This window comes from Folsomia candida, unplaced genomic scaffold (genome assembly GCF_002217175.1).
Source record: "Folsomia candida strain VU population unplaced genomic scaffold, ASM221717v1 Fcan01_Sc002, whole genome shotgun sequence".
NCBI classification, from domain to species: Eukaryota; Metazoa; Arthropoda; class Collembola; order Entomobryomorpha; family Isotomidae; genus Folsomia; species Folsomia candida.
This window is the reverse complement of record NW_019091194.1, coordinates 12,599,972-12,614,939: the sequence shown is the minus strand read 5'-3', so window position 1 is coordinate 12,614,939 and position 14,968 is coordinate 12,599,972. Positions and strand designations below refer to the sequence as shown.

The 14,968-nt window shown below is 36.1% G+C and overlaps 3 protein-coding genes across 5 annotated transcripts; all 3 read left to right on the top strand.

Moving 5' to 3' along the window:
* The first annotated feature begins 260 nt into the window (after positions 1–260).
* LOC110844045 (alcohol dehydrogenase [acceptor]) lies at positions 261–4,906 on the top strand. Of its 2 annotated transcripts, none has more exons than XM_022090154.2 (11): positions 261–618; positions 700–899; positions 1,006–1,195; positions 2,896–3,042; positions 3,126–3,247; positions 3,312–3,482; positions 3,564–3,717; positions 3,794–4,138; positions 4,249–4,412; positions 4,497–4,561; positions 4,635–4,906. In XM_022090154.2, exons 1-11 carry the CDS (start codon positions 468–470, stop codon positions 4,846–4,848), a joined length of 1,923 nt encoding a protein of 640 aa, XP_021945846.1. In that variant the 5' UTR covers positions 261–467; the 3' UTR covers positions 4,849–4,906. The 2 variants fall into 2 exon arrangements, with proteins under 2 accessions (XP_021945846.1, XP_035704716.1); XM_035848823.1 differs by having other exon boundaries at positions 474–614.
* Positions 4,907–5,367: 461 nt separating this feature from the next.
* LOC110843461 (sodium channel protein para) lies at positions 5,368–10,867 on the top strand. Of its 2 annotated transcripts, XM_035848821.1 has the most exons (17): positions 5,368–5,770; positions 5,844–6,040; positions 6,138–6,340; positions 6,416–6,689; positions 6,770–6,929; positions 7,015–7,380; positions 7,459–7,617; positions 7,728–7,890; positions 7,979–8,424; positions 8,495–8,668; positions 8,748–8,864; positions 8,951–9,073; positions 9,177–9,380; positions 9,461–9,580; positions 9,651–9,875; positions 9,962–10,109; positions 10,193–10,867. In XM_035848821.1, the coding sequence occupies exons 1-17, from the start codon at positions 5,546–5,548 to the stop codon at positions 10,780–10,782; spliced, it is 3,894 nt and encodes a 1,297-aa protein (XP_035704714.1). In that variant the 5' UTR covers positions 5,368–5,545; the 3' UTR covers positions 10,783–10,867. The 2 variants fall into 2 exon arrangements, with proteins under 2 accessions (XP_035704714.1, XP_035704715.1); XM_035848822.1 differs by lacking the exon at positions 5,368–5,770 and having other exon boundaries at positions 5,883–6,040; positions 6,122–6,340.
* A 541-nt stretch (positions 10,868–11,408) lies between these two features.
* On the top strand, positions 11,409–14,910 carry LOC110843966 (alcohol dehydrogenase [acceptor]). Its single transcript, XM_022090037.2, has 13 exons — positions 11,409–11,793; positions 11,898–12,287; positions 12,375–12,512; positions 12,593–12,714; positions 12,821–12,991; positions 13,068–13,221; positions 13,337–13,471; positions 13,532–13,744; positions 13,810–13,973; positions 14,049–14,113; positions 14,216–14,264; positions 14,333–14,343; positions 14,421–14,910. Exons 1-13 carry the CDS (start codon positions 11,637–11,639, stop codon positions 14,578–14,580), a joined length of 1,929 nt encoding a protein of 642 aa, XP_021945729.1. The 5' UTR covers positions 11,409–11,636; the 3' UTR covers positions 14,581–14,910.
* Positions 14,911–14,968: the final 58 nt, after the last annotated feature.

Below are 14,968 nucleotides of genomic sequence, written 5' to 3'. Positions count from 1 at the left end.
CATTCCAAGAGTTAAAAATTAGCCTAGTCAAAGCCAATAAGAAATGTATGTGCATATGCATGTAAGTACGATCAGAAGCATCACAGGCCAAAGGTCATCCCATCGTCAGCACATAACGACATAATGATTATATTTATCCTCCTTATTGGAGGTTATCGTGAGAAAATTTGATAAGCAAATCGATTAAATATCCAATTCATATTATTCGACTTGTAATGTATTCGATGCACCTACACTAAATTTTATCCTTTGGTAATCGCATCAGCTTCATTGGTCCGTGTTTTGCACTTCGCAGCAATATCCACTCATATTTTAGCAATTGAGATACTTGTTTACTATTTGGTTCACTTTATATTTAACAAATTCACCACTCTCGCATTATTTCATACGGCTAATATTTACACATTCTACAGCATTCTAATTTCCAAGACTTTGGCATTATCTATTAAGACGCCAAGATTTTCGAAATGATTCTCAGATTTCTGAACTTTGCTCCTGTCCTCCTTCTAATTATTTCTACGCATGTTTTCACACCATTATTTTCGCACTACTATTATTACTGGGATTATTACCTGGCTCCAAGGTACACTGAGCATGATTCGTTTGATTTCATTGTGAGTAAGTATATACAGTTATTACAATTTTGTCACTATCTGTGGTACCCCTATTTAATTACTTATTTTGTACATGTGTCAATAGTCGGGGGAGGTTCCGCTGGTGCCGTGATAGCCAACAGATTGTCCAAAAATAATAAAGTTTTGCTCCTCGAAGCTGGAGGTGATCCTGTTCCCTTCGTCTCGATACCTGGACTTGCTACGGAACTGCACCACATTCCGCATTTGAATTGGAACTATAAAACAGTTCCACAAAAATACTCGAGTCAGGGAATGGATAATAAAGTGGGTTATTCTTGCAATTCTTTGATAATCACAAAGCTAAAGTTAATCAGACCTGCATACATATAATTAAAATTAAACGAAAGATTAAAAATTGGCCTGTTTAAAGGTGTCTCTCTGGCCGAGAGGAAAGCTTCTTGGGGGGACTTCTAATTTGAACTACATGTTTTACGTGCGAGGAAATCCCTTAGATTACGATAACTGGGCGAATATTACAGGAGACGAAAGGTGGAATTATGATAACCTGGTCGCGTATTTCAAAAAATCACTGGATTACAATGGAGCCTATGTCAAAAATGGTTAGCAATGACTGAGTTTATAGAGTTAATCTTCACTGCAAATATTATGATTTGCGGACCGGACATGGCAATCGCTACATGGCAATCATTGCATTGCAATTTTTACATTGCAATCCTTACAACACGTTATCATTACATAGCATTATCACTACATGGCTTTATTATTACATCGCACATCATTACATAGCATTATCATTACATAGCTTTATCTTTGCATAGCATATTCCTTTAAAATTAGTCAGATTGATTGATTGAGTCAGAACGAATGAAATTAGTCAGAATGATTTCATTCGTTGTAAAGAACTCATCTTCCATGAGAAGGTCAAACGACATAACCACATCGTCAGGGGGAACAAATGCTAAGCTCCTTAAGTGTTTCATCATAAGTGAGAAGTTCGAGTCATTGCTGTACAAATTGTGTATATCCGGGTGTTTTTGGATATTGCGAAATATGCACTGCGAATAATGGAAAAAGCAACCATTTTTCTCTGCTTGTGGAAAGATGTCCTCCATTGCCCTTATTGAGGCTTTCTCATAGTCACTCAGTATTGTTGTTGGGTCCAAATTAGGTTGAAGTTTCTTGATTTCCGAAAGAAGACGAATATATGTGCCGGATGTTCGATTAGGAGTCAAGCAATAGATAAGAGGAAATGTGCTTTCATTACGCATCCCGTGTAGTATGAAAAGTTGGTCAAAAAGAACGGGCGAAGACTGTAAAACGAGAATTCCAATTAAATGTTTGTTAGTATAACGTAACAAAAAATGACCCTAACTTTAAAAGTTCCATCGACAAGCCAAACATTGCACTGAGATAAAAATTCTAGGTTACGGGCAGTCGAGAAGATCATTATTCGATCCGCATGTGACCCACTATCAAATGCCAGGAAATTCTCGTTGTTTGAAGTTATTTTAAAGGAGTCAGGCAACTTGATATCCTCCCTTTTGGAAGGAACGATAAGTGACCCAGTGGTCACACCTCTGACCTTCCTTATACCTCGTTTTATATTATGTGCCAGGGGCATGTGACCTTGACTTGCAGCTGGCATTTGTCTAACTTCATTGGCAATTAGTTGTGCTGGAGCAATGGAGGAACTGCTGGCTGCTTGTCGAATTTTGGTCATGACTTTTTTCGCATCACAAGCAATAGGTTTTGGCTCATGATTATGTGACCCGACTTGCCGTAAAAGCTCTGGGTTACGTAAATTATCACTTGTGTGTAATCTGAATCGGCACTTGCACTTTTGAAACTGATCGCATCTCCAAGTCTTTTTTTCTAAACCATCTCTTTCAAACTGGAAAATGTTTCCATTAAACGTAAGCAATGGCCTTCCTCTTCTCGATGCTAATACTTCGATGTTAGTTGCCATTATTGAGATAGTTTTTAAAAACTTTAATACTTCTTTTTGTCACGGAATAATATATATATAGTTTGACTCATGGATTGGTTTTGTCACAATACAATTCTTGTGGACCAGTGAAAACATGTGTAAGGAAGATGCTATGTAGCTGTCATGCTACGTAATGATAAAGCTATGCAAGGATATGCTTTGTAGTGATCATGCTATGTAGTGATAAAGCTATGTACTGATAAACCATGTAAGTAACCGCCATGTAAAAATTGCAATGTAAAGATTGCCATGTAAAGATTGCCATGTCTGGTCCGCGTACCAATATTATTAGGGTAACAAAAAATATTTCAGAGAAGCATTACGGTCAAGCCGGTCAGCCTTACGGGTACTTGCACGTGGAGCAAAGAAACGAATGGGCACCACTCTACAAGTACTTCATTGAAGCTGTTAAAGAACTTGGTTATAACCAGGTCGATTTAAATGGGCCACAATCAATTGGTGGGGTTCAGCACACAATTTATTTAGAAAAACACACATTAATATTTAGACTAATCAACTTATCGTGAGACAATTAATGATAGGATTTGGGCCGTCTGAAGTAACCCAAAAACGAGGATCTCGTGCTGGGACATTCGGGGGATTTCTGAAGAATTTCATGAACCGAGAAAACTTACATGTTTCTCGGTACTCTCAAGCTACAAAGGTAAATTAAATCGTGAATATGTGTATGATAAAATAGTCAGATATTCAATGCTATTTATTTTAAGATTAAGCTGGATAAGAATAACCGGGCATTGGGTGTATGGTACACACGTCATGGGAAACAGTATTTCGCAAGGTCCAGGAAAGAAGTAATTGTTTCCGGTGGTACAGTTGATTCGCCAAAACTACTGATGCTTTCCGGAATTGGACCGAAGAAACACTTAAATTCCATTGGCGTAATATGAATAATTTTGCAAGATAAATACATATTTGACCATTAGCATTGACATACTTCCAATCTTAACATTTTGTCACAGATAAAAACAAAGTTGGATTTGCCCGTTGGAAAAAATCTAAAAGACCATCTTTCAGTATTCGTAAGCCCATTTATAATCAATGAAACTCTATCTATTATTTTAACTCGAGACTTTGGAGCTCAAGCCTTATATGACTACTTTGTACATGGCTATGGTGAGAACTGTATACAATTTAAGGCTTCTTTCCGTTGAAACAATTTCTGCACATTTTTGTCTGCATAAATCTGTAGGTCCACTTACTTCTCCTGCCATTCTTAACTCACATGGTTTCATATCCAGTAAATATGCTTCAAGAAAGGACTGGCCGGACCTTCAAATTTATTTAGTAGGACTCGGAGTGTATTCCGAACTGGTACAGGACCAAGCAAGGACGTTGGGGTTTAATGCAACTTCTTACACAGAATACATGCGACCGTTACTTAATCAGGAGTTGGATGGATTTGGTATTATGGCAACACTAGTTCTGCCCAAGAGTGTTGGCGAAATTAAGCTGCACGACAAAAATCCTTTTACACCACCGCTGATAGATCCCAAATATCTGGAAGATATCAGGGATGTAAAGACGCTGATAGAAGGTTAGCATGCATATTTACATATTTTATAACAAGAGCATTTCATTCATGTTGTACTGAAGAGTACTAGAACTAACAGGATTGTAATCAGCTAGTAATGCTTCCTTATACAGGCATCAAGTTTTCCATAAAATTAGTCGAGGAAACAAAATCGTTCAAAAGGCTAAACGCAGAATTGTTCGACTTGAAATTTCCTGGATGTGAAGATTTTGAGCCAAGAAGTGACTTGTACTGGGAATGTTTCATTAGAAATGTTGGTTTCTCATTATATCATCCTGTAAGCGAAAATATCTGATTCATATCCCATACAAATTTCGTATTTGAGGTACAGAATACTAATTGGTTTGAGATGGTTTAAAAGGTGGGGACTTGTCGAATGGGAAAAGATATTCGTGACAAACAGGCTGTGGTTGATTCTAAATTAAGGTAAAAACTTTCCTTTCTAAGTTAATGTGTAGTCATCATGACCATATTTAATTATACTAATTTGATAAATTAGAGTGTTGTGGACTCCAAATCTGCGAGTGGCTGATGCCAGCATCATGCCCAAAATTGTTAACTGTAACACAAACGCGCCTTCCATAATGATTGGAGAGGTGGCGGCTGATCTTATCAGAGAATACTGGTCGAAACAATATTTAGTGTGCGATTATTTAGAGTATGTAATACATGGCAGAGTTAGTAGACAGTGTTTTTATTCTAAAATTGTGTAAATGTTGACAAAAGTTGCAATAAATAAATGATCCCCTGGTGCCATATTTTTTCAACGAATTACATGTATTAATTAATATTTAAATTTTGAAAATGCATATTTCTGTCAAATATCTTTCATGATTTTTAATTTACATGAGTATTAATCTGTAAGTATATTGAAATGTAGGATATTTTAAAGGAACAAATTTTAAAACTTTTACATATGACAGACTGGATATCTTTAGATTTAATGTGTTTACATATATGTAACACTAATGTATAGATTTGCATAAGTATATCTTCCCTAGTTAGTGCTTACACTGATTAAGGTTGTACGTATGTACCGACAAAAGTAATTGAGAAATCAAACCGTATTCAACTATGTAATGAAGAAAAATCCGAGCAAGATTTTAGCGTATGTAAAGTTACAAAAATAGATTGTCTGCTAAATCAGAAGAAAACAAAGAATTTTATAAGATGTTCTTTATACATATATTGTATGTCTACGTACATATGGTATGTATATGCATATTCTCTGTGTGTGGGGACGACTAATAACGGGGATGTGTGGGGATTGCTCTGCCAAAACGTGGTCCAGTTTCAGTTGGCAAATACAAACAATAAACTTAAACGACTCGACATGTGCATTGATTACTAACTGGGATTTACAAGTAGTGTGTGAATAATAACAAACGATATTATTGACACAAAACGAGCATGACGGAATCTGCAGGAGCACAAGAGCCGTCAATTTTTCAAGTGTTGACAGAACGGTCACTTAAAATCCTCTTGGCTGAGCCAACTGAGAGAACAGTTCCGGAGCCCAACGCAGATTTCCTAAGTGGAAATCAACTTCCGCGAAAGTATTATGGACCCTTTGACCCAAAAACAATGGTCTGCGTTCCTCTGGAAGAAATTGACCCAGCTTACAAAAATTTCAAGGTATGAAAATGCGCGACTCGTTGTTATATATGCATATGCACATTTACATAAATAATCATGATTGTTTTCACAGACTTTTGTAGTGATTGGAAAATACGGAACAATTCATCGATATTCGGCCAGAAACTCGTTGGAAGTTTTGAGTCCCCTGAATCCAGTGAGAAGATGTGCCATATATCTGACCACCCATTGGGCCTTTGCTTTGTTTATGACAATAATTGTGGTTTTAAATACGATCTCGACGGTGAACAATGCAGGCAAAGTTTACGAGTAATTAAAAAAATCAATCCATTTCAGTTTATGTACATACTTAACCATATGTAAGCTTGGCTAAATTTGTGTGTGCATAAGCATTTGAATTCTTCAGGCACAGTGTGACAATTATATACGCTCTCGAGCTTTTGCTGAAAATTATGAGCGAAGGCTTGGTACGGGGTCCGTTCTCATTCCTTCGAAACTTGTGGAATTATTTGGACATTGTGGTTTTATCAACGGCATTAGTTCGTCCTCTCAAAACAGTCTCACTCCTTCTATGGTCAAGATTGATCAAGTTGATTCAGTTGACCCCAGGTCAGGTCACTGTATGTTTAGATTATTCGTACCACAAGGTCAAAACCATGCGTAATAGTTCATTAATTATTTCAGAAATTAGACGCTGGTTTAGATTTCTGAGCGTAGCTATCTGGAGGCTTCGTCCAGCTCTGCTATACACTTCATTAACAATAATCTTGTTTTCCTTGATTGGAAAATTAATGTTTCTGGGCTTGTTTACAAGAAGATGCGTAAATTACTCGGATTACTGGGAAAAATTTGCAATTTCAAGTAATGATTCGTCAATGGAAATTGTGAGTTGGAGAGAATTTGCTGAGAGTAGTGGAAATTGGTTTTCTGATGCATGGTGCTTAGAAGAAAATAAAGAGTAAGTATATTATTAATTTGGTACATTTGTATGTGTATGCATACACAGCAAATGTAATTAAATTGCACTGTTTGATTTAGTAACTTAATGCAATGTCCGGAAGAAGATGACTATGAATGCATTCCAGGAATTGGAAAAAATCCGGACTATGGTCTCACTAATTTTGACTCTATTGGAGGGGCTTTGGTGCAAACAGTCCGAATAATTGATCAAGATTATCTAGAAAATATTTTAAATCAGGTAATCGCAATAAAAATTAATGAAATATCTGGCATCAGCCATTTATATTGTGTACAACTCCTTAAAAATTCTGTAATTACAACAGATAACTACAGCATCTTCCTCACCAACCATCACAATTTTATATTTTATTGTCATGTTTTTCTTTGGAACATACGCATTGGGAACATTGGCATATGCTATTCTTGGGAAACATGTTTTTGATTTCCTGGAAAATTCGTTGGAATATTTACCACATCAAAATCATCAAGATGTGGAAATCAGCCCAGAGCAGCGGCCAAGATACCCTTTGAAAAATGACCCAGTGTTGCTTTTTGTCCAAGACGTACTTAAAAGTTCAGTATGGCATGTGACAATGTCATCAACAATACTGTTGGACATTCTGGCCCTGTCAATGAAACATCACAACATGTCCAGCATGAGTAGTAATGTGTCAAAGTGGCTGATCAGAGTAATTTCTTTTGTATCGAGTTTTAATCTCAGGTTTAAAAGTGCATAAGCAAAATTGATTGATTGATTTAAATTATAGTTTGCAATGGGCATGTACACTATCGAGTTTATTCTCAAACTCATCGTGGATGGAGCAAAGAAATATTTTACGACAGGATGGAATCTGTTCGACATTAGTCTATTAGTTGACATGTACTTCCAACTACTGAACAGGAAATATTCTCTGATTTTATTTCCGGTAAACAAAATTAATGGCTCGCTTCTGATTGATTGCATTATGCAATTTGCATACTCGTAAATACATGTACCTATTATGCTTAAGTATGAAGAATGAATTGTACTTTTCAGCTTCGCATATTTAAACTAACTCCACGATGGAATACATTACATTTAACTTTCAAAATAACGGTAGAGAGCTTAAAAACACTGTGGGGGATTTGTGGACTGCTCATCACACTGGGCGCATACTTTTCTCTCGTTGGAATGACAGAGTTTGGTCAGAGTTACTTGAGTGAGTGGATGGATTGGTATAAAAGATTTATGTATATTGATATCAAATAGTATTGTATGTGAAAACTGATTTTTATGATTTTTTAAAGATAATATGCACCTGTTTGAGGGTGGTCTTTTGCCCCGGTGGAGTTTTGTCGATTTTGTGCATTCAGCTATGGTCGTATTTCGCTCATGGATCGGAGAGTCCATTCAAGTTCTGGGAGAATGCCTTGTACTTGAAGAACAAGGTTGCATCGTCTATTTTGCCACAGTTGCCCTCACCGGAGTGGTCATTTTGATGGTTCTAACCATTGGAGTAGTGTTTGTCACCGACAAAACTTTGAAGTCTAGAATTAAACGGCCCCCATCAATTCTCGCAAAAATGTTTTGTTATCCGTACGTTGTTTTAAAAACGCAAAGAGAGTCAGAAGTGATGCCGACAACAATTTATGTGGACAAGAAGAAAATTATTTCTTGCTCTCCATCGCCAGGTGGAAGTCAGGTTTTGAGAGGAGTGTCCACTTTTATCATCGCTGTATTTTCAATAGTGCTGGTAATATTTCTCATCATCATATGAAAAATATGTATGGTAAACGTGTAATATTTTATGCAAATCAATGCAGATTCTGGATGACGTTCCGTCTGAAAATGATATTGATGTCAAATCATTCAGCTACGCAATTGACGTTGTGTTTACAGTTTTTATCTTCATAATGAGTGGTTATAGTTTGGTTGTTTTGGGGATCAAGTACTGCATCACCAGCCCTGGATGGCTTTTCGATATTTTTGTGGTTTTGGTAATAATCATTATCTGATAAGAGTTAACATATGTAATTTTGCCTACATGACTCTAATATTCCATCTGAAATATTGCAGGGAATGATCGTAAATTTTTTATATGATTTAAGACCTGAGCTTAATCCCTATCCAACATTTTGCTTGTTTATCTGCATTCGACCTTTTCAACTGGTGTCAAGAATTGAAACACTCGAGGTCATATTTTAAAAATTATTATATGCAAATATCGTTAGTATATATGTCTATATGGTGAATTGCATATAGTCTTATACTTTCTGTAGGTTGTATTCAGAGGATTTTTAAATGAGCTCAGAGTTTTATGGAAGTTTGTGCTGGTTGGTGTTTTCATTTGGTTATATTTTGCAATACTTGGGACGACAATGTTTAGTGGAGCTTTCAGTAAAGTATGAAAATATTTTATTTCAAAGTTTCTAGTATGTAGCTGCGCACAAATGAAATTTTTTGATTTATCTAATAATGCTGAGCGATCGTGGTAACATTTTTTAGTGCTTGGATGATGAAAAAGGATCTTTGATCAATTCCACCGTTGTGCTTGATAGAAAACAATGCTTAGCAATGAATCATACGTGGGAAAACTCTGACCTGAACTTTGACCATTTAGGAAAAAGCTTCATCTCTTTGACTCTAATTGGCAAGAGGAATTCATGGGTCAGTATTTTGTACGACTCGACAGATTTTAACGCACCACAGGTACTACATATTTTCACTAAAAACTTAGATTCGCATTTAATTTCTATTTGTATATCCTGAATTTATATTGCAAAAAATAGATGAACTTCCGTCGTGAACATGAGTTAAACAATTTCTACTTTTTCTTGGCTTTCTTTGTCTGCGGAATATTTCTTACGGCAAACGTCATTTTTGGCGTCCTGTATAATCATTTGAATAAGGTAAGCTTCTAAACTTCCTTATTCCCAGTTTTTCGTTTTGTTCTGGCATTTACAAAATAAATATGCATAGTTTACCGGATTTTTCCTCACCAAGGATCAAATAAAAAATTCAGAGAAATTTGAATTTCGCAAGGCATTAGAATCTTGGTCATACACAAAGCCGGATGGAAATTACAGAGCAAGAGTGTACAATTTTGTTTGTAGTGGTCACTTTGATACTGGAGTTTTGTGTATCATTATCCTGGACTTGTGCTGCTACGCTTGGATGGATGCGGAGATGGAATTTTGGAGTCTGGTAATTAATTTCATACATACCAAATCATACACGCATACATATGCAAATTTTGTGAGTATCAGTAGTATAATAACTTTCTTATCTAGGATTTACCGATTGCACACCAAATCCGAATATTTATTCTGTTTATCTATGTGATGGAACTAGTATTGAAGTTGGTGGGATGGGGGAAGAGCTATTTTTACAACGGATGGAATCAATTTGACTGTCTAGTTGTGCTTTCGTCTGTTACAGGTGCGATATGCCATGTTCTCATAAATGGACAAATTAATAATTGTATTAATTAATTGTAAACTATTTTATCTCAAACTTTGCAGAAATGACACTCATAGAATTCGGTTTCTCTGGATGGGCCATCATTAATCTTTTACGAATTTTACGAGTTTTGCGTATTTTGAACTTCAAACCATTTATTTCGAGAGCAAAAACTCTTTCTCAATATTTCACAGCCTTAAAGAATTTTAGATTGGCTTTTAGAAATGTTTTAATTTTTCACTGCCTAGTAATGTATTCCTATGCATTGTTAGGAGTTAGGAAATTTGGTCACATAAAGTTTGATAAGGGAATAGATGAATATTTCAGCTTTAGAACTGTGGGATCGTCACTGAGGGCTCTCTTCATGTTCTCTTCAATGGCCGGAGTGGACAGCATTCTTCCAGCCCTGACCAGAGAAGAAAATGAGTGCACCCCTGACACAATTGTTGGTGGAGTTTTTCATCGTGGGGATTGTGGAAACACTTTCTGGGGAACAGTTTATGTGTTTTCGTACTCATTCTTTAGTTTCATTGCATTCACAAATCTGTACGTACTTTTAATTTTAGAAATTATTGAACAGCTTAAACACAACTTAAAGCAAAACATGAGGTTGGCTACAGAAAATGCAAAGAGTTCAAATGCTCATCACTAAAGTCAATGAGAACATAAATGTCAAAATGTTGAACAAATCCTGCCACGAAGCTCGAAATAAAATATATTACATGCTAATTTAATTAGAATTGTCGGAATATAAACTGCAGTGTAAATGTTTGATGGTTATATAATGCGTGTATTGCATATAATCTGATCTGAAATCTCCTGAAAGAAGTCGTCATTGGAATGGATATACACAACAAGTTTTTCATGCTGTCATGTATGTATGTATGTGCATGTGTATGATACACGTTTTATTTACCTTCCAGTCATGCTGCTAAAAATTTTCGGAAAACCTCCAGTACAGGATCGACCTGTTATTATTATCCTGTCAATACATAGTTGAATGGAATATGAATAGCTAAAAAATTATGGTGATATTCAGCCTTGTATATTTTCTACTTATCCTCAATACTTGATTTTTTTGTTCCTTTTTTTACCCCTCTAGGTTTGTGCACTTACCCATAAGTTCTGACCATCATCATGTATCTGACAAGGTTCACCTTGAAAATGTGTACATCACTTTGGGTCTAATGGTTAACTAAAAATGCATTGAAATTCATACACTATACCTAAGCAACATTTGCGTTTACATACATGCACGCTCTTCGACCCCACCACGTGCATGTCGTTCAATCGGTATAAATACATATCAACGAGAGTTTCCTCTTGCAGTTTAATAGGACTTATATTTATTCAATCTCTCCAGGTGGGTGATAAGGTATACTGCACTCTAATCACACCGGAGAGCTTACCTCGAGAAATATTTGCAGATAGTAGTTTTTGATCAGCAGAGTCAAAAGTTCTTATTTTCCTTGTCGTGCAAGTTGTTCTGCATTTATTTGTGCAGCCATGATTCTCCGAATTTTTGATTTAATATTGCTAGTGGGCTTTTTTGGTACGCTACCACTCATGGTTGTTTTCCAATCAAATCTTAACTATTATTGGGAACTTATGGCGAATCAGTTTAGAAATGACGAGTCTAGCGAGCTTTATGACTTCATTGTTGGTACGTAAATACATAATTACAAAGATAGAGCAGCATTTTGGCATTTTCATATCCATATTTGTAGTATATGTAAATCATTGATTGTTTTCATTAATTCATATCAGTCGGTTCGGGTTCCGCTGGTGCTGTGATAGCCAATAGATTATCCAAAAACAACAAAGTTTTGTTACTCGAAGCTGGAGGCGACCCGTTGTATTACAACTCGATACCCGGACTCGCCCTGGACATGCTACACAGGCCGGAAGTGGATTGGATGCATCGGACCGTTGAACAAAAGTTTTCAAGCCAAGGGCTGAAGGATAAAGTAAGTTTGTGGCCGAGAGGAAAGGTTCTTGGGGGGACTTCAAATCTGAATTACATGTTGTACGTGAGGGCAAGCCCCATCGATTACGACAAGTGGGCGAACATCACGGGAGATGCAGAGTGGAAATATGACAATTTGCTACCTTACTTTAAAAGGGTGCTAGATTACAATGGAAAATTCAAAGATAATGGTGAGGGCTCTGTGCAATAAAAATAATAAACTCTGCCAAATTGCAGAATCCAATGAATAAGCAGTAATAAAATTACTATTTATGTAGAGAAACATTACGGACAGAGTGCATATGGAAAACTGCATGTGGAATCTAGAGACTATGGACCGCTACACTCATACTTTGTGGATGCTGGGAAGGAGTTAAAAATGCATGAACTAGATTTAAATGCCCCACAAAGAACAGGTTTGATATATTGCATATTTATTATCCATAACTAATAATGGAGGATTTATTAGACGGCAATAAATCTGAAATTCGTACAGGAATCGCGCGGCTGGAAGTCACTCAAAAGAAAGGAATGCGATTTGGAACATTTTTTGCATTCCTTAAAGATATTCAAGACAGGAAAAATTTGCGAATTTCTCGATATTCGCAAGCATTAAAGGTGTGTAACGACAATCGTGATGGCATTTATATGTGCATAAGTCATAAACTACTTTGGTTTACTTTTGAAGAAATGAGCTTTTCCATGAAAGTTGATAAATGTGCAGATCAAACTGGACAAAAATAATCGAGCTGTCGGGGTATGGTATATGCTCAACGGGAAAAAGAAATTTGCTCGTGCCTCCAAAGAAGTCATTGTTAGTTGTGGAACAGTGGATTCGCCCAAACTATTAATGCTTTCCGGGATTGGGCCTAAATCGCACCTAAATTCAAAAAAGGTTTAAACTGTTTTGAAACATCTTACTCCTCGAATTGAATCAATGTTCCGATTATCGAAATTATTATTCCACGCAGATTAAACCAAGAGTGGATCTTCCAGTGGGAAAAGGCCTGTATGACCACATCGCAATGCCTATAATGCCAATTACCATTGATCAACCCGTTTCTCTTATCCCTGAGAGAGATCTGGGAATTCACACGTTCGTGGATTATTTCGCGAACGGAAAAGGTATAACTTTTCCATTATTCTTAGTTAAAATTTAAGCATATCTATATTCGATTATTGAAATATGAGCATAAGAAAATGCATGCCAAAACTACATACAAATATTTAATTATTCTAGGTCCACTTACTGTTCCCACTGGCTTCCACAGTCATTCCTTCTTTTGCTCCTCTGTTTCGGACTGCAAAAATGGGAGAGATTGGCCCGATATTCAAATGTACATGAGCTCTATAGGAATCTATGAAAATTTTCCTCGTGAGTTGATCGTATACAATGTGTGTATTTCTTATGGTCTGATCTGAAATCTCCTAACAGGCGATTTGTCTCGTGGCTTTGGCGTCGAGATCGACCAAATCACAAGTCACTTAGACCAAGCTCATGGAAAAGATGGCATAATCTTCATGCCCACCTTATTGCTTCCCAAAAGTTTGGGAGAAATTACTCTTCGTGATAACAATCCAATGACTCCACCCCTTATCGACCCACATTATTTGGAACATCCAGATGATGTTAAAGCATTGGTTGACGGTAATTTTAAAATATTATTTCTTCATACAATTATGTGCATATTTTCATCGAATTTTTATATTTAGGTTGTAAAATGGCTGTAAAATTTGTCGAAGAAACTAAATCTTTCAAGCGCTTAAACGCCAAGTTGGGTACTAAACCGTATCCACACTGTGATACCCACAAATTTAAAAGTGATGCTTATTGGGAATGTTATATAAGGAAATGGGCCTTCACTTTATACCACCCGGTAAACATTGTACATATTTGGTCAATCAATGCATTATTAATCATTGTATTAATTGCGTTACGAATCAATTACAAGGTGGGGACGTGTCGAATGGGAAAAGGTGTTCAAGACAAACAGGCTGTGGTTGATTCCAAGTTGAGGTAATTAGTTAATAAATCAGTAAATAAGCAAATAAATAAAAATTCTTACGAATGGACCCACATCTTAAAGAATCCTTCAATTGTTTTTGCTTAATTTTTCAGAGTTTTGAAAACTTATGCCCTTCGCGTGGCGGACGCTAGTATCATGCCTGTAAGACTATTCATTTGATCTAGTTTACAAAATATCTAAAGTACAAAATTTTCCTATTTTTGTTTCAGCAAATACCAAGGTACGTTTATTGCAGTATGTTACTGTATACCTTTTCGCATTTATTAATGTCATTTTGAATGTGTTTAATGATCCCAGTGGGAATACCAACGCACCTTCCATAATGGTTGGGGAGAAGGCGGCCGATATTATCAGAGAATATTGGTCGCAACAATTCCAGGTTTGTGACCAAGTTGAGGAAAGGCTGAAAGGAATCGACAAGGTGTCAAAACGATGTTATTACTCGAAACTTCCTTGAGATTTATTTCGTACAAAGTTCATGCGATAATAATAAGCACGTAGATAGATATATTTGAACTGATTATAATTTATCTGCCTATAAAACTCTGTAGAATTCTACAGCGGTTTCAGTAATGCTACAATAATAATGAGCCATGGTACATAGTTATAATCTATTTTAATAAAAGTTTAGTCCTTCGAATTAAGGTAATCTCATGTCTAAAGAAATTACAAGTCTCATTATGCAAGAGTCATCGTTTGGTAGGTTTATTTAATTGAGAATATCGGAAGTCAAATGTGATTAAAGACTAAGGATTAAATAAATTAGTTACAAAGTGATAATAAACGATAAATGTGTCTGATGGTATTTTCATTTTATTGTAAAAGTGCAAAAACATGTTATCAAC

What these genes read in the sequence shown, in the direction of transcription:
- LOC110844045 (XM_022090154.2), top strand. Translation starts at nt 468, where the DNA reads ATGATTCTCAGATTTCTGAACTTTGCTCCTGTCCTCCTTCTAATTATT. An exon ending in AAATGGGCCACAATCAATTG is followed by an intron (nt 3,043 to 3,125) that starts GTGGGGTTCAGC and finishes AATTAATGATAG; the next exon opens with GATTTGGGCCGTCTGAAGTA. An exon ending in TGTAAAGACGCTGATAGAAG is followed by an intron (nt 4,139 to 4,248) that starts GTTAGCATGCAT and finishes TTCCTTATACAG; the next exon opens with GCATCAAGTTTTCCATAAAA.
- LOC110843461 (XM_035848821.1), top strand. Translation starts at nt 5,546, where the DNA reads ATGACGGAATCTGCAGGAGCACAAGAGCCGTCAATTTTTCAAGTGTTG. An exon ending in CAAGAATTGAAACACTCGAG is followed by an intron (nt 8,865 to 8,950) that starts GTCATATTTTAA and finishes TACTTTCTGTAG; the next exon opens with GTTGTATTCAGAGGATTTTT. An exon ending in TGTATAATCATTTGAATAAG is followed by an intron (nt 9,581 to 9,650) that starts GTAAGCTTCTAA and finishes AAATATGCATAG; the next exon opens with TTTACCGGATTTTTCCTCAC.
- LOC110843966 (XM_022090037.2), top strand. Translation starts at nt 11,637, where the DNA reads ATGATTCTCCGAATTTTTGATTTAATATTGCTAGTGGGCTTTTTTGGT. An exon ending in CGCACCTAAATTCAAAAAAG is followed by an intron (nt 12,992 to 13,067) that starts GTTTAAACTGTT and finishes TATTCCACGCAG; the next exon opens with ATTAAACCAAGAGTGGATCT. An exon ending in TTATTTCGCGAACGGAAAAG is followed by an intron (nt 13,222 to 13,336) that starts GTATAACTTTTC and finishes TAATTATTCTAG; the next exon opens with GTCCACTTACTGTTCCCACT.